The sequence below is a fragment of the Meles meles genome, chromosome 13 (assembly GCF_922984935.1).
Source record: "Meles meles chromosome 13, mMelMel3.1 paternal haplotype, whole genome shotgun sequence".
Lineage (NCBI taxonomy): Eukaryota > Metazoa > Chordata > Mammalia > Carnivora > Mustelidae > Meles > Meles meles.
Window position 1 is genome coordinate 60,575,206 of NC_060078.1, and position 17,980 is coordinate 60,593,185.

A 17,980-nucleotide genomic window follows, 5' to 3' on the forward strand; every position below is an offset into this window, starting at 1 on the left:
GCCGGAAGTGACCGGAGGCGGAATGGTTGCCATGGAAGCGGCCGGTCGCGCGACAGGGCGGAGGGAAGATGGCGGTAACGGGCTGGTTGGAGAATCTGCGGACCGCCGAGAAGACGGCGCTGCTGCAGGACGGTAACTCGAGGCCCCCCACGAGCTCCCTAGTCCTTTCCCCCAGGGTCCAGCCCTCCGCGTGGTCGCCTCCACGAAGGGCCTCCGAGCCTGGGACGGCCGAGCAGGAAGGGCCGCGGCTGCCAGACTAGGCCCAGTCCTGCATTGGCATATGAGGAAACTGAGGCCCAGAGAGATGATGTGACTGGAACACGCGTCTCTGGACACCTCCTAGTTTCCTCTACACCACGTCGCCCCGCTCTGAGTTCTGTTACTAATAAATATTAACTCGGTTCGTAGTCGTTATGTCATTTGCTCCCGACAGTTGTCCCAAGAGGCTGTCAGTTTTCCACCCCATTTTACAGAAGAGGAAACTGAAATTAAAGAGGGTTTTAGACCGGCCCTAGCCTCTCGTCCAGTCAGTGGGGTTGTGTTGCTGAACGCAGCCTGGCGTCATGAAGAGGTGGGAGACCTGGGCTCTAGTTACTACTCTGCCATTAAGTACAGTGGCTTCTTTACTTGCTTGGGCCTTATTTTCCGCATCTGTAAAGTGAGCTGGAAGGGCTACGTCTGATATCCTTTCCAGCAGTAATGTGTTTGTAAGAGAACTTCTAAATGTTCTCCGGGGTCTGTAGGGAAAACAGCAAGGGTCCCAGCGCTGTGCCTGGAAAAAGGTGGACATAGAGGTAAGGAGTCCTGATTTTGTCTCCCCCTAGGATTGGCGGATGTAGGATCCCCAGTGCTGCAGGGGTCCTTTGCTGGACCTGCTTGGCAGCCAGATGAATTAGGTCTAAACTCCTGTAGCTTGTGGGAGACCAGCTGGAGGCACACATCCACAGGCAGAAGCCAATCAGGGAAGCATGGAAATTAAAATCACCTGCTCATTAGGGAGCAGCATTTAGGGAGGCTTTTGCTATGTGCCAGGATCTGTACCAGAGCAGAGAGGGGGAAGAAACGATCTGTAAATAAATAAGAATGTATGTTAAGTAGAGGTTGGTATCTTCTATAAAGTGTATGAGATCACGAAGGTGGGAGTCGTCGGCTCTTTGAAAGAAGACCTCACAGAAGAGGTGATGTTTATGGGTCCTAAAGAATTCATCTGTGTTTGCTAAGTGTAAAAGGGAATGACTCACACATAAGGAAAGGTATGGATTTGCGAAAGCATGTGGCTGATTACTAGGGGTATAACAAAACATTTAGTGAGGCTTAAGCGTCCCCCCAGTCATAACAACACCCCCCCACACACACACACTGTGTCAGGTACTAGGTGCTAGGGTGCAAGGGTGAATAAAAGTTCTCTTTTCTCAAGGAGGAGTGAGGAGAAATGGTGGGAAACAAAGAGGGATTTGGGATAAATTGGGGTATGTTTTGATCTCCTATGCCAAGCTAAAGATTTTGGACATTATCTTATAGGACTGTGGTTTCTGGTTTTATTGTAAAAAATAGATAACATAGAATTTGCCATTCTAACCGTATTCTGTGGCATGAAGTATATTCACATTGTTGTGCAACCTTCACCGTCTGTCTCCAGCACTGCCTCATCTTCTTCAGCTGAAACTCTGTACCTCTTAAACCCTGACTCCCCTGGTCCCAGCCTCTGCAACTACCATTCTGTTTTCTGTCTTTATGAATTTGATGACTCCAGGAACGTAATCACATAAGTGGAGTTATACGCTATTTGTCCTTTTGTGACTGACTTGTTTCACTTACCATCCACTTATTTCGCTTCAATGTCCATCTATGTTGTTGCCTGTCTCAAGGCTAAATAGCATTCCAGTGTACACATGCACACACCACGTTGTGTTTAACATTCATCTGTTGCTGGACACGGGTTGCTTCCACTTGTATAGCTATTGTAAATAATCCTGCTGTGAATACGGGGGCAAAGATATTGGAGTCCCTGCTTTTACTTCCTTTGGTCACTGGATGGTACCTCAACAAATATTTCATCGTCTAGGATTTCGCCAGGTTTTTTTGTTAGTAGCATCACAAAACAATGTTTTTGCTCTTTTCCCCCCAAACCAAATAATAAATAATAATAATGTTAAGTATATGGATACATTTTGTCAAACCTCTCCTATAGATTTATCCTCCTGATGGTGTGTGGGTGTGGGGAGGATGTTACCTCCCTCCCATGAGAAAGCACTGCTATTGGTAATGGGAATCCAATACTCTTCAAATTTTTTTCAGAAAGAATTTATCCTTCTTTTGGAAATATGAAAAATAAGTAAAATCACCCATCAACTACCATCTAGAGATAATCATAATTTACTTTTTTTATAATTATTTTTTTTTAAGATTTTATTCATTTATTTGACAGACAGCGAACACAAGTAGGCAGAGAAGCAGGCAGAGAGAGAGGAGGAAGCAGGCTCCCTGCTGAGCAGAGAGCCCGATGCAGGGCTCGATCCCCTGAGCCAAAGGCAGAGGATTTAACCCACTGAGCCACCCAGGCGCCCCATAATTTACATTTTTAAAAAGATGTTATTTATCGATTAGAGAGAGCACAAGCAGGGGGTACAGCAGAGGGAGAGGCAGAAGCAGGCACCCCCGGGGAGGAGAGAGCTTGATGAAGGGCTCAATCCCAGGTCCCTGGGATCATGACCAGAGACAAAGGCAGACACTTAACTGACTGAACCACCCAGCACCCCCCGTTTTTTTTTTTTTTTAAAGATTTTTAATTTAGTGTTTTAGAGAATGAGAGAAAGGGAAAGAATGGGGGGAGAGACAGAGGGAGAGAATCTCCGGCAGAGCCCAACGCAGTGCTCGATCCCACAACCCCACGACCCCGAGGTCATGACCTGAGCTGGAAACAAGAATTGGATGCTCAACCAACTGAGCCACCCAGGCATCCCTATAATTTATGTTTTCATGCATAAACTTCCAGATTTCTTCCATGCATGTACACATACATATATCTTCTTACCAAAGTATGCTAATATACTTAAAATTGTTTATTAGCCACATATATACACATACATATATACCTGTAGAGTAAATATGTTAGAACAAAGTACAGATATGGGGCACCTGGGGTGGCTCAGTGGGTTAAGCCTCTGCCTTCAGCTCAGGTCATGATCTCAGGGTCCTGGGATCGAGCCCCGCATCAGGCTCTCTGCTGAGCAGGGAGCCTGCTTCTCCCTCTCTCTCTCTGCCTGCCTCTCTGCCTACTTGTGATCTCTCTCTGTGTCAAATAAATGAATAAAATCTTAAAAAAAAAAAGAATAAAGTACAGATAATTATTATATAATCTTTGGGTAAGGGAGGGCATTTTGAGCACAACTCCTGGGTAGTAGCCACAAAGGAAAAAATAGTTGACTATATAGAAATTATGCAGTTGTTTAGGAAAGCCCACTTTAAACGAAGTTAAAAGGCAATTGAAATAACATTTGCAACATACATGACACATGGTTAATATCATAAAGGTCAGTCAGATTAGTAAGAAAAAGATAAATGCCCAAATAAAATACGCTAAGGTCTGAACATAATAATTCACTAGAAACATGACCAATAAACTTTTGGAACAGTGTTCAACCTTAACAGATATTTAAAGCTCTGCACATTATCGTAGTTTGGTTATTAGAGCATGGATTTTGGCCTCAAATGAGCTGAAATCTGGGTCTGTCATTTCATAGCTTTATGAGCTTGGGCAAGTTACATGAAGTTTAAGTCTCGATTTTCCTCAACTGTGAAATACAGGTAATGGGGGACATAGGATTATTTTGAGAATTAAATGCAATGAGGCATGTGAAATGGCTGGCCAGTAGTAAGTACTGCATCCTGCCTGGACTCCAGATGGACTCCGGGGGAGAAGAGGGTCAGGCCAGACACCTCCAGCTCCTCACAGGCAGCACCTTTGACCCCCTTCCTACCAGGAAAACCCCGTCCGCCTCTGCTGGCCGTCCGCGTGATTTAGGGTGGTATAACCTAGGGGCACACTGAGAAGCCTGCGAAGTTGGGGATGAGTTTCCCCAGAATACAAATTGGGAATGACTCAAGGGAATTGTGTCCAGGGGAATGAATTAAATGGAAAAAAGGCTTGGTAGATCAGATACAGCTGCAAATTTTAGGTAGCAACTACTTTAACTGCTCAAGGTCCTTGGAGCTCTGGCTCATCAAGTTTAGTTTGGGTACCTGTCCCTGTTATTAGGCTCACTGAGGAACCTACCTGTGTCAACTCACCCATTTGTAAAAACAGGGGAAATTACATAGTCGCTTTAAAAAAATGCTTATGATTATAATATACAGGTGGAAGAGTTGGGCTAGGAGACTCCCCTGGGTTCTTGCATTGTTTCAGTGAAAGTTGAGTCAGCGTTCTTTCTTTCAGTTAATACTTAGCTGAGCTCCCAACGTATGTCAGTCACTATGCTTGGTGTTAGGGAAACCATAAGCAAGCAGGATAAAACCCCTCCTATCTAATAGTGACAGGCAGTAATCAAAGAATTGTACAAATGTAAATCGTAACTGAGGTAAACATGAAGAAAACATAAAAGGACTAACATTATTTGGCTGCGTGCTAGGAGTGGCCGAGAGATACGCAGAAGGCACAGCAATGGTGTGGCTAGAAGGAGTGCTTGGTCAGGAAACCCAGTTCAGTATCCCAAGTGCATAGGCATGGTTTTAGGAACTGGGGAGACAAAGATAAAGATGGCACTGTTGCTGGAGAGAGGATGCTCTTTAACAAAAGTACCATACCATGTGACGAATGCCCCGCTATGGATATGAATAAAGCACCAGGGAGGCCCAAATAATAAGGAAGTGATGAATTTTGCCCGCGTGGCTAAAGACTTTCCAGTGGAGTGACATTTGAGCTGGATTTTGAAGGGCACGGAGTTCAACAGATGAGAAGTATGGAGCTTTGCTGAAAGAGGGAACAGCAGAGCCAAGACGTGTTCAGAGAAAGCTGCAGAAAGGAAAGGCGTCCCAGGACATGTCTTAAACTAGTGGTGGGCAATGATTGGCAAAGAGTTCGCGGGCAGCTCTGGGAGGGTTTCTCATGCCCAAACCCAAGGCTGTTGGTGTTTCCCAGGTCGATCCCTCGATGTGCAAGGCACAAGGTAAGAAGAGGCATGGGGGTAAGGCACTCTCTGCTTTGTGCATAGGGAGAAGGAAGGTGCACTATTTGTTCCCAGATGGAAAGGAAATGGCTGAAGAATATGATGAGAAGACGGACGAACTACTTGGTAAGTAACGGGGCTTCCACTGGGCCCACAGGAACGCTCGGGGTGACCTAAAGCGCCGGTAAGCAATTCTAGCCTGAGGCTTGAGGGAGAAACTGAGCACCAAAGGTGAAGCCAGGGGAGACTGAGGCCCTCTAGGCAAGATTGTCCCTGAGAACAATGTGAGGTCAGGGCTGGACACCAGGTGGAGTGTCTGCTTGACCAGTAAATGCCACATGACCCCCAGACCCATGAGAATGTGAGGAAGTCTTCCGTAGGGAAAGTGTTGGGGAAGAAATGTATAGAGAAGGCAGAATTGGAAGTGAGCCTCTACTCCGGGCTGAGTGAGTGGAGGGAAGGGCAGGCTTTCACTGTGCTGCCTTGCTTGCTTGCTTGTTTTCTGAAGCCACAGCAGTAGCAGGCAGCAGCGGCAGCAGATACTGACCTGGCCTCAGAAGACGCACTGTTAAATCTGACCCTTACCTTGGAAAGTGTCTGAATCAAAGGGGGTCTGGAGTGGAAATGGGGATTTTGCAACATTTTTGTTTTCATGCCTGCAGCTCTTTTCTTCTAAGACTAGACTCATGAATAGGGGCTCCAGCCCAGATTTCTGGGAATTACTTGATTTGTCCATCCTCTGTGCCCAGGTATGCACATCAGCATTAACTGACTTCCCAGAGCTAGGTGGCTGCTGCTTTGACCCAGGGCCTGAGGCTGTCAGCAGTGGGAGTTGGTCTCTTTATTAAGTCCCACCCGAAATGCTAAATCCAATGGTGGAATCATGGGTTGGGTTATTTTCTTGTCATTATTCTTGACTTTAATTTCTTCCTGGGCCTGATCGACAGGTAGTATTGGCAAGGGAATTTCTTTTTCCCTTTTTCTGACAGCTCATAAATGTCTAGAACCGACAACACGGATTACACCGGTTTGCATTTTCTTAGTCTGCAGTCTTAAAATGTGTGTCCTGCGCATGTTCAGTCGCAGAGTGACGTGTTGATCCCTCCTTATTATGAGCTGCTTGGGCTCCAGTCCCAATTGGTTTAGTCTGGTGCTATTAAAAATCTTGATGTGTTTAGCATATGACACTGATTTGGTGGAAACCAATACAGTAGTAATATCCTCACAATGCATTGTAATTTATAGCGCTCCCAGGGGGTGACAGGCTTGGAATGCCTAACAGGGGCAGCTTATGAAAGCAGAGGTCACGTGGGTGAACCACTGCCATTGCCAGGCCCCAGACTAGCTGCAGTTCCTCCCTGCAGCCCCCGGCACCACCTCTCTCCTCCACTCAGACCAAACAACCCGCCTATAGCTGCTGTGGCCATAAAAACAAACAAATAACCCCGGCCTCTTCGTTGTGCTTGGACATGAAATTAAAATGAAAAACAAGTTCTGGTACCTTCCTCTGTAGCTTCCCACATTCACCTGTCACTTCTCTTGGCAGGTGGGGAATAGACAAGAGCCTTCAAACTCCGTTTTTTTTTTTTTTCCTTAAAAGCAGAAATGCAGATTGATAGGTGAACACTGGCTAAAGTTTACCTAATAATAATAGCATAACTTTTATTAGGCACCATGCTAAGTGCTTCATTATGAGTTACCGCATCGAACCATCCTCATTACAGCCTGACGAGGTATGTACTGTTGTCTCCTTTTACAGTCAGGTAAAAACGGAAGCGCTAAGGGGGTTAGCAGCTTGCTCAGAATTCCATAGCTGGTTAGTTTCTGAATTAGGATTGACGTTGGAGTCTGCCTGGTTAAGAGCCCGTGCCTTAATGCACAATAACGTGCTACTGGTTGTTGAGAATATTTAATCCTGTTTTTTTATTAAATTTTGTTACCCCCAGAGTGACTGAAGAAGGGGCTGGTGGGAGCAGGACAGAGCTGGGCAGACAGGAACACCCCACTTAAACCACTGGACCCTTTGAACAGCTGGTTCTTACTCATCTCCAACCACTTCACCCTACCCCCACCCGCTGCCCTTGCAAAATTATTTATTTTTAAGTATAAACAGTCTCAGGACCTGAACTAACTTGAGCTTAAGCACTCTATAAAGTAAAACACGGACACGGTTGTTGTGGCATAAATGGGAGTTGTTTCCATCTTCCCAGCTAACTATACGAATGTGATAATGGGCTAAACTGGTTTTCTGTTCGAAAAACCCAGAACGTAATTTGCCGCTGGTCATCTGTGTAGGACGGAGTTCTTCCAGTTGGTGTTAATAAGCGTAGTGGTGTCATATTTTTTTCAACCGTCTCAGGGCTATTCATTCCCACCCCACACAATGAGTGCTGTATGTAGTCACGGAGGGAAACCCTGAAGGGCCCCAGAACAAGGATCGGAACATCAAACCAGCCCCCCCCAAGAACACAGCATGTCCAGGGGGGCAGAGGCTGAAGGGCAGGCCATCTCCCCCCCCCCCCCCCCAGATTACATTTGGATTACCGGCTTAATCTGCTTTGGTATTTGACCGCCAGCCTCGCCACCCCGGGCTGCATTTGGAGGACATTGAGCACTTTCATCCCCAAGCACTTCGCTGGCTTTATAAATGACCCACTCGATTCCCTTCAGCCTCCTCAGGGATGGGACGTAGCAGCTGTTTAATAGCCACAGAGCAATGTTGCAGTGTTTTAGGGCAGAAAAGAAGAGCCCTGCCTCCAGTTTGAGCGGCAGGGAGTGTTTAGGGAAGGGGAATGTAATTATCCGCATTGGAAGCAGGCCAAGGCTTGGAGCTTTGGGGAAAGAGGCCTTTAGGACCTCCACTTTCCAGCCCACCTGAAAGATGGGGCTTCCTTTCAGCAGTCTAGGACAGCAGCCTGCTTCCTGCTGACTTAGGAAAAAGCCCCCAGGCACTGCCTCCTTCATATATTCCCCATCAGACCCTTTAGGGTCATGGAGAGTCTCCTTTGCAAGGACTGACCCTGGCTCAGCGGGGAGATACGACAGCATCCCAGAGAGCGACCCTCCACACACCAGTTTGGGTTTAACATATAATCAAATCAGAGTGACAGCAGGTGGAAACAGTCCTCTGTTGCCGCAGGAACTGTCCTTGAGTTCAGGAACAAAGACAGGACAAGAAAGACAAGACGAAGTGTCTATTTGCACGTGTGCATTCATGCCCATATACGTGGGAAAAATAACAAGGACTTCACCCAAACCGTTTATTGGATCTTATAATGGAATGAGTAGGGAGACTTTCTTCTACATTCTAGCAAAGAATTTAATCCCAAGGTGTTAAAAAAAAAAAAAAAGGAAAGAAAGGAAAAAGGAAGAAAGTGGTGAAAGAGCCAGAAGGCTGGCCTCCAGTGAAGTGAGGTATTACACGAATAGATTTGGATATACTCCCGGTCACAGTCCATTCACTTAAGAGAGTAGAAGTATTTGTGGAAAAAAAAAAAAAAAGTTGCCTATAAAGCATATTTCCAAGTTTTACTCTTCCTTATTAATTTTCATTATAAACTTGGAAATGTGTTTCTAGGGAGAATTTTTGGCCCTAAGACGTAATAAAATCACACTGCAGAATGCAGCAGACCTTATAAAAGCACACATTCAAGGGAAAATTCTAATTTTACAGCACACTTTTGTGTTCAGCTTGCATGCCTTACTCAGAGCAGGGAGGGCGTTTGGGTTTGGCACAGCAGCTCCAAAGGTCTCGAAGAAACCCATCCTGAGACTCTGTCTCCAGGTCTCCCCCACCCCAGCCCAGAGAGGGGAGTGGGCTGGAGCAGCTGTGACTCAACACCGGGCACTTTCTGACCTATTAACTCCTTACCACCGTGTCAGGAGGGCTGCTGCTTTTGGCGGCACATAGGCTGCCTGCCCCCCCCCCCCCCCCCCCCCCCCCCCCCCCCGCCAGTCCCAGGACACCAGCGCTGCAGGATGAGAGAGGAGCCCAGGGGTTACATCTGGGGGGGGGGGCGGGGGGAGCTCCCCTGCTGTGATGGCTGCACCTTGAAGACATGAATGACTTGGGGTTCCCAGAATCCTGACAGAGGTCCTCAGGTAAGGTCCACGGAACTAGTTGTTTCCACTTACCGAATGGACCTTACTTGGGGGAGGAAAAAAAAAATCTTATGTAAACATGTGGGTTGTAAGCCGAGGTAAAATGAAGACAACTGTGTGCATTATAAAAGGATGATCCTGTTCTGCATGAAAAATTCCCATGGTGTATAAATAACACATTCGAAATCCGGTGTGTGCCTAACGTTTTGTTTAAATGCAGTTCTGGGGCTGTTGTTTTAAGCCAGGTATACCTGAAATGAGTGAGTTTCTGTATTTGGACTTTCTAAATCATGAGACCAATCTGCCTGTCAGGTTTCATCTTCTTCTTTTCCCGTGGCACATTTATAGAGGGAAACAAATGCATCTCGGTTCGTACTTGTTGGGATCCAAATGTTCCCCGTTACCAGGAGCTCCCCTGTTCCTAACCAGCACATTTCTCCCTTGCTTGGAATCACGCCTGGAAGATTCTTAACTCCACTCGGCTCCCTTCAGAGTTTTGGTCAGTCCCTTTTGTTTGGGCACCCGTGGTATGGGCTTTCCAGATTACCCAGTATCCAGATGCTCTGCTGGGCTTTGAGCTTTCGGCAGCTGCGAGGTCTTGCTCACTTGGACAGAGGTGGTGTAAAGGCCCACCATGGCCACTTCTCTCCCCTTCCAGTCATCTAATGTGGCGTCAGTGATTCAGCAGGAAGAGCAGAGTCCCTTCCTTTCCGGTAATCCCATTGCTTCCTTCTCTCCTCAGTGAGAAAGTGGCGTGTGAAAAGTGCCTTGGGAGCCTTGGGCCAGTGGCAGATGGAGGTGGGAGAGCCAGCACCCCTGGGAGCAGGGAGCCTGGGGCCTGAATTCATCAAGGAAAACAATGCCAATGTATGTCTCTCCGTTAGGGTCGGGGGAGGTGGGAGTGGGCCGCTGGCCCTGGAGGGCAGACACCATGTCTTATTCACCCCCTGTCTCCCGTGTGCCCACCTGTGTGCCACACTCTGTGTGGACACAGTGCTCTGGAAGGGTTTGCTTGAATGAATACCCAAAGTGTTCGGGCTCCAGGCCCGGAATGTCCCAGCAGTAGCAGCTTCGGAGGAGCTGTGGGAAGAGATGAGGGTCTCCTCCTGTTGTGTGCCCCAGGCAGAGCTTTGCAGAGCAGGGGGCCGTCCCTTGTTCGCTCTCACCAAGAGTGAGAGCGAAACCAACCTAAGTTGGTTTTGCCTCCTGCAGCCCATCTTTATGCGCAAGGACACCAAGATGAGTTTCCAGTGGCGGATCCGAAACCTCCCCTACCCTAAGGACGTCTACAGTGTCTGTGTGGACCAAATGGAACGCTGCATCATCATCCGAACAACCAACAAAAAGTAAGTGCCCTGACCGGCACCTGCTGATGCCTGTGGGTGGGATTTGCCCTGGGGTTGGGCGGGGGTGTGCTCAGACTGCTCCCTGCCCCAGGGGACAGAGAAGCTTCCTCCTCCAGCTCGGAGGGAGGGCAGAGGCCTGCATGAGAAAGCCAGAGAGAGTGCTGAAAGCTGGGTCTGGTCCAGCAGCTGGCGCGTACTGGGGTTCACCGGGCATTTGTTGAATAATGAGGGCATGAGGAATCACCTGGCCGTTAACTTGTGATCTTAGGTGGTTCTGCTGTAAGATTATTATTACCTTGACCCCTGGCTGGATCCAGTCCATGATGAACTTGCCTGGTGACATCACTGTCAGGGGTGTCGGGGAGCCATGGCCTAGAGGACACACCCAGCTGAGCAGTCGGAGGACTGTGAAGTCCTTGTCTGGGGCAGCCAGCCTTACCCTGCTCTCCACTGAGGGGTGGTAGGCAGGGGCTTTGGTCTGGAAATCTCTTGCGTTCGGTTTCCAAAGGGGCACCCAACTTCCCTTTATTTCTCTCCTAGTGTTCTGCTGGGGGCAGGCAAGTAGGGGGGGAGGCAAAATGTAGGGTTGAGGGGGCAGAGGTGGCCAAGGAGGAGATCTGATCCAAGCAGGGCTATTTCTGGGCTGACCGTCTGGGAAATGCGTTGATCCTGTGTAGATTTCCAGAGCTGTGACTGATCACAGGAGAAGAACCCTGTTAGTGAGCTGGTCTTGACCTGGGCCTGGGGGATTGAGGCATAGGACCAACTCCCATGACATACAGTTGAGGTATTAAAATGGGAGGTTTTCTGAGTGACTGGTCCGCACACTAAAGCCACCCAGCATGCCTCGTGGGTGCTGAGCTTGGGCTACAGGTTGTGCCATCCATCTGCTTGTTTACTTGAGTGTCAGGAGGACCCAGCTCCTGTCCGGCTCCCCTCCCGGCTTCCATGGGTCTGTGAGGCCCCCAAGAAAGTGGCGCAGCTCCCAGGCTCCCCGGGCACATCCTTGGGTTCTGCCCTCTGCTTATGACCCCGTCCCCTCCCACTCTGGCAGGGTTAAGGGGATGGGGAAGGGGTGGAGATGAATGAATTAATTTCAAGATTATTGCTCTTCATGCAGCCGGCAGCCCCTGCAGTGGGTCTTGTCCATAAATACAAAGTCATAATAATAAGGGCTTGCGTTTATAAAGCACTTTGAAGCCCTCAGATAAAAGGCAGTTTATTCCCGTTATTGTTCTCATCATTAATGGGAGTCAGGGCCTAAAGTGGAATCTAGCAATTTCAGACAACAGAGAAATTGCCTTTCGGAAAACAAACTCTGCTTCAGCAAGCATTCCCCTGCGTAAGAGGCCCTGGGTCCAAACTGGGAACAAAAGTGCTTCTGATAGCACTTGAATCTGCAGCCTGGCAGTTTGTGGAGCTGGCTGCTGCCTCCCTTTTGTCCCCCAGAGGTCACTGTCGAATACAGATACGAGGCAGAAATGTGATTACTGGGGAGTGAGAGGAGAGAGTCTAGCTAGCTCACCAAAAATTTCATCTGCGGGCAGATCCTCGGGGTCCCATCTGCTGCACGTACCCAGCTGTAGGCGGCGCTGTTGGCCAGGAGCAACGTGGCCAGACGCCCACTCCTGAGCTCAAGGCAGGGGGAGACATTTTTGAACTGATGGGTGAGGCCAGGTGGGATGGGAGTAAGGCCCCTGGAAGGGGCAGGGCCGGGGCTGGATCCCCAGAGAGGAGGGGTGTATGTGCATGCCGCTTTGGAGCCCGCACGGAGCCTCTGGTCCCGTGGCCCCTGCCTGGCTCAGCCCAGAGGTAGGAGAGAAAGGCCGCTGAACCTTTAACTGGCTCTTCCTTGAGCGGACTCACATTTTCATCTCCTACCAGCGGCAGTAATGCATCTTACACCGTTACTACCACTAATTTAATGACTCAATTGTTATTCTTTTGAGCAGGATACTCTGTTTTTTCAGGATCTGTTAAAACTCTGTTTTCTGATCATCACACCACGCGGTGTGGGGCAGGGTGCATATTTTCATTCTCGTGTCGTATCTTCGCGATTCTATAAATGTGTCTGTAAAGTCAGCATGCTGAGCTGACTTGAGAAGGGAAAGTTAGTGACAGTCTAGCCACCCTGGCATCTGTAGGACCCACACTGTGGCATCTCTGATTTGCCGCCTTCTGTTGCCTGCTGGTTCTTGCCTGCCCGAGTTCTAATGTTCTGGAACGTGGTTACCAGTAAAAACCAACGTTCCTTTGTCCATACCTGCCTTGTCCCTGAAGGACTGGGTTGGCCACTTCCCTGGAAAAGGATTGATTCCGGTGTATCATGTCCTTGGCCTCCGGTATTAGTGAGGGGATGAATCAGGGAAGAAAGAAAGTACTTTTCCAGAATCCCAGTGTGGTTCTGCCTGCTCCTGGTAAGAGTGTCTGTGCAGAAAGAAGATTCTTAGCCTCAGCCTAGAGCTGGCAGCTGTTACGTAGAAGGGACCAGGGCATTGGATTGGGAAAAGGTTGGCTTAAACCTGTCCTCTGCCCCGTACAAACTGTAGTATTTTGGGCGAGGTTTCCTCATGTATCACAGGAGAACACTCAGACCTACCTCACAGAGCGTTTGGGCAATTGGATGAAATCATATGTACACAAACTTCCGGCCCAGCAGCCGGCCTGAAGCACGTCTTCAGTTCTTTGGAAATTGGAACTTGGCTGATTTGACATTGGTGACATTAGCACTGTGGGAGGTGTTCATAGGCATCGCTAGAAAAAAAGGATTCCGTGGTCTAATAAATTTAGGAAACTGGATTAAAAACAAGTTTCTCTTTGGTAAGACATATGGCGGTCTTGGTACGTGAATGTGCCTTGTGAGTCTAGGAAGAGTTGCTGTAGGCTGGGATGGCCGGCTTGCCTGGAGCTGTGATGTGTAAGAAAGAGGGTTTGCCGACTGCTTTTCTAAGGGTGGGACCGGCTAGAGGCTTCTCAGGACCAGTCTGGCCATGCCTACGCCTTGCCCGTGGGGCTGTAGCGGGCCTGCTTCTGCTTTCAGCCTCTCCGAGACTCTCTCTAGAGGCCTGGCCTCTTGCCCCTTCTCAAGTCACTGCAAAGGAGAATAGGTTGGGAAACGACTGGAAATTGGGAAGGGGACACAGCAGAAGGAGGTTGTGGGGTACTGTGGGTCATTTCCCAAACAGCCCAAGGGAAGGAGCCATCATTTCGGCACAGTTTAGGGGAAGGTACAGAGTTGGCCTGTTCTGGTCCCTTTGACAATGACTTCAAGTTCATCTCGTTTGTCTAGTTTGGAGATGAAAGTTCATTTTCAGCTCCTTTATTGGAGGACGGAATCCGCAGGAAGAAACTAGGGCCCAGAAGTGGAGGGGCTGCTGGGATCACGGGCCAGGACTGGGAGTTGTCCTGACAGCCTTCGCTTCCCCGTCCTTCGAACACTTCCGACATTCCGAAAGGGAAGCCACTGTGTTGCAGTGCCCAGAGGACCCGCAGGCTGGCTGGATCCCAAGGGAGAGTCCCTCCCATGTCTGCCCCAACCTAGACCAGGGCTCTGTCACTTCGAGGAGAGGGTGTGGAGAGATGGAGGCTCAGGAGGTTTGGGGGATTGGTACTTGTAATAGGGGCTTCTCCATGGATGGTTTTGTGACTCCAGCAAGATACCGGCCGGTGCCTCAGTTTTCTGTGAAAGAGGATAGTAAGAGCAGCCAATGAGGGGATTGTTCTGAGGACTCGGTGTGTGTAGCGCAGTGCCTGGCCCAGGAAGCGTAACAAACGTCACCTGTCATTGCGTGGCTGAGACTGAGAGCAGTAATAGGCGGTGGGAACAGGGGGTGTCACAGGTCCGCCAAAAGCCCAGGAGCCTCTGCACTCTAAGGGCCTATAGCTTTCAGCAGAAACACAAGATCTCCCCAGGCAGAGACAGGGCCTTCTTTCTTCTTCATCTTTAAATCCCCAGCTCGCAGCTCAAGGCCTAGGGCACAGTTGATACCTAAAGACGTGTTTGCTGTCTCCCTAGGGCTGCTCGAGGCCGAGCGGTCTGTGTTTTCCAGAAGCACAGTGTGTCCCTCTCTAGGCCAGGTACTGGTGAGTAAGTCAAGTGTGGTTCCTCTCAAGGTGAGCCCCAAGGCCAGGGGATGAGGGGTCCGCAGGGGGTGGGCTGCACCCTGAGTAGAGGAAGCAGGTGTCCCATACGCCCTTGAACACTGCCCAGCAGGAGCATCTGAGGAAAGTTGTGTAACCTCAACCAGTAAACGAAATCCATTAGAACAGACTCAAGACAAAGCAGAACGTCCACACGCACTCTGCCTCCAGCCCCTAGCCTGGCGGTGACAGGTGTGCCCGTGGCACTGGGCGGAGACAAGCCATGCACAGCAAGTTCCCTCTGAGGCCAAGGCCCCCGGTTTCTTTTTTCAGTCCCATTGTCCCAGCCTGGGGAATATGGTTTGCTGGTTCCCCTCTGAGGATACACAGGCATGTCCCTGGCCCACCCTGGTGCACAAGCCAGGTAGGCAGAAAGGGATGTCCCCATGCTCTGCTCGGTAAGGCCTTCCACACGCCATGCTGGTTCGGCCGGGCTGCGCGTGCCTGGGCTGCTTCTCTCCCAGTTCTGCTGCTTGTGTATGTTTGCAAGGAAGATGTTAACACTTCCTAACAAGCCTTTGTGTTCATCTAATCTCTGCTGTTTAACCTTTGACTCCCCCCTATTATCAGTGTCTGCCACCTTTGCTGGCCAGCCCAAGGGCCCCAGGAAGAGCCCTCAGCCCGGGCTACAAGGAGGATGAGGCAGCATTCCACCCGCTTTTGCAGGCCGATGGATCGCCTTTCCCTGGGGCAGAGCTTTGGGAAATAAAGCAAGCTTGTGGTGCCATTAAGATCCCCCAGCCCCCACTCCTTTTGAACTGTCAGCCTTTAAGTAAACATTCTTCCCCTGCTGCGGGTCCCAGCACCTTGGCGGGAGCGGAGAACCTGGGAGGAGAGGGGCCCTGAGAGCCTCCGCTAAACTCCAGGGATTTGGGCAGGAGAGCAGGGCAGAGTGCTGCATTGATGTCAACTCTCTGAGTCCCTGGGGCCCCGGGGCTTTTGAAGTGGACCCGCAGTAGCTGTCACCACCAGGACCAGGCCCCTCTGAAGTATTCAAAGCCCTGTCCTCTCCGGGCCCCTCACTTGAGTTGCTGTGTACCTGCCCGCGGTGTTTCCCTTCCGAGCCCGCAGGCCCTCGGTGGCCGCAGGGACGCCAGGCCTGGGGGGCAGGTCTGCTGGCCAGTGGGGGCCCAGGCTCCACTTCCACTAGGGAAGATGCCACACAGGCCTGCTGCTAGAGAGGAGGCGCTCTCAGTGACAGGCACCTGACCCGGGAGCAGGGAGCTGTGTCCCGGCTCCCTGGACAGCTGGCCATGAAGCCGAGACCTGCTACCTCCCTCTTTGGTAAAGGTCACATTTCCTGTAAAACGAAGTCCAGTCGTATGCGTCATGGGCTAGGTGTTGCTCTCTGGGTTTTTTGGGTTTTTACTAAAAAGGATCGTTAATCTCTGGACTGGCCATTGCGGATGACAAGAACTGTGTATGGAAATGGGGGCTGGGGGCAGGGAGTCTCGGGGCCAGCAAAGTCGTCCAGAGATCCCGCTTAAGACGAGGCACACGGTTTGTCCTCCTAGATTCCTCCTTGTGGATGTGCTTCCCTCTCTGGCCTACAAGTGGAGTCAGGCCCACGGGGCCTTCTTGAAAGACCACAAAAGAGGGAGAAAGTAGCCCGGGCCTTCAGAGAAAGTTGCATGTAAATGGAACTGTTGGTTCCCAGCTTTGGGGAACAGTCCTAGATAGACTTATTCTGTCCCTTGTTAGCATACATGTTCCCACGTTCTTGGGCTGCAGCGGAGGCTTGGCCTGCCCGAACTATACATTACAGAGGCTGCTTCTGCGTGCCTTTGAGTGTCTGAGCCTAAAGCATGAGTCACTCTAATCCTTGGTCTAATCAAGGAACCGTGAGGGGTCCTGCCCTTGGCCAAAACGTCTTTCATTCATATGATGGTTCTTAATGGCTTCCCTTCTTCCTCTTTGGCTCTGTGGAAAGTGCGGAAGAACTGCGTGGAAAGTCGGTACCAGAGGGCTGCTGCCCAGTTGTTGGGGATCACCGTGCAGGATGTTTCAGTGACCTCTTGGTGTTCTCACAGGTACTACAAGAAGTTCTCCATTCCTGACCTAGACCGGTACCAGCTGCCTCTGGATGAGTCCTCGCTGAGCTTTGCTCATGCCAACTGCACCCTGATCATCTCTGTAAGATGAACCCAGACTTCTTGGCCACTGCATCAGGGAGAGGCCCCTTCTTTCCCTGCCCATTTCCCATCCCATGGGAGTCCCCGGTTCCAGCCCCAACCCCTGGCGTCTGCTTGCTAGACACCAGGCATCCCTCCGTCAGCAGGGGGAGAGCAGGGTGGGGGGCTCAGCTGATCTTAGAAGTCACAGCTGGAAGAGGACAGAGGATGACGTGGAGGGGTGGAGATCACAGGACTGGGACTCCCCAGCTCCTCCCCAGCCATGTGATCTTGAGCAAATCATTCAACCCTGTAGGCATCAATTTCCTCATTTTCAAAGATTTTATTTATTTGAGAGAGAGGCAGTGAGAGAGAGCATGAGTGAGGAGAAGGTCAGAGGGAGAAGCAGACGCCCCGTGGAGCTGGGAGCCCGATGCGGGACTCGATCCCGGGACTCCGGGATCATGACCTGAGCCAAAGGCAGTCGTCCAACCAACTGAGCCACCCAGGCGTCCCAATTTCCTCATTTTCAAATAATGGGATCAGAGGAGGCCACAAGAGTGTAAGTAGGGAGGGGAGATGTGACTGAATGACGCACTCTTCCTGGTTCCGTCCACAGTACCGGAAGCCGAAGGAGGTCCTGGAGGCTGAGTCAGAGCTTCAGAAGGAGCTGAAGAAAGTGAAGACGGCCCACAGCAGTGACGGGGACTGTAAGACCCAGTAGCGGAGCATCCTTGAGCCTGCGCCTGGGGTGGTGTGGTGACCGGACCTCGGGCAGCACGGCAGTGGGGGAGGCTCTTCGGACTTTGTGGCTTGGGCCTTTCTGGAACAGGGGTACGTCCTCTCTTCTAAAAGCTCTCCAGGCTCTGCGAGAACTGGGCCTTGGGGTGCTCCTAGCCCCCATATCATGGTCTGATTTCCCAAGTAAAGTCGTTCTGAGTCACTGCAGGGTGACTACCCTCTTATCCACCTCTCCATGCGCCTGTTGCCAGGGAGGGTGGTGGTGAGGATACTCCCTTCTATCCTCAGGGACCTTCAATGTCAAGCCTTTCACATAGAGGCAAGCATGGGGCTTTGATGGAGCAGAGCTGGGGGAGCCCTGAGCCTAACGCTGGGT

At 50.3% G+C, this 17,980-nt stretch overlaps 1 protein-coding gene across 2 annotated transcripts; it reads left to right on the top strand.

Annotated features, from left to right (window-relative positions):
- The first annotated feature begins 15 nt into the window (after positions 1 to 15).
- Positions 16 to 17,828, top strand: DPCD (deleted in primary ciliary dyskinesia homolog (mouse)). Of its 2 annotated transcripts, XM_046026195.1 has the most exons (6): positions 16 to 132; positions 5,211 to 5,291; positions 10,009 to 10,133; positions 10,479 to 10,612; positions 16,783 to 16,885; positions 17,483 to 17,828. In XM_046026195.1, the coding sequence occupies exons 1-6, from the start codon at positions 69 to 71 to the stop codon at positions 17,585 to 17,587; spliced, it is 612 nt and encodes a 203-aa protein (XP_045882151.1). In that variant the 5' UTR covers positions 16 to 68; the 3' UTR covers positions 17,588 to 17,828. The 2 variants fall into 2 exon arrangements, with proteins under 2 accessions (XP_045882151.1, XP_045882152.1); XM_046026196.1 differs by lacking the exon at positions 5,211 to 5,291 and having other exon boundaries at positions 32 to 132.
- The last annotated feature ends 152 nt before the right edge of the window (positions 17,829 to 17,980 follow it).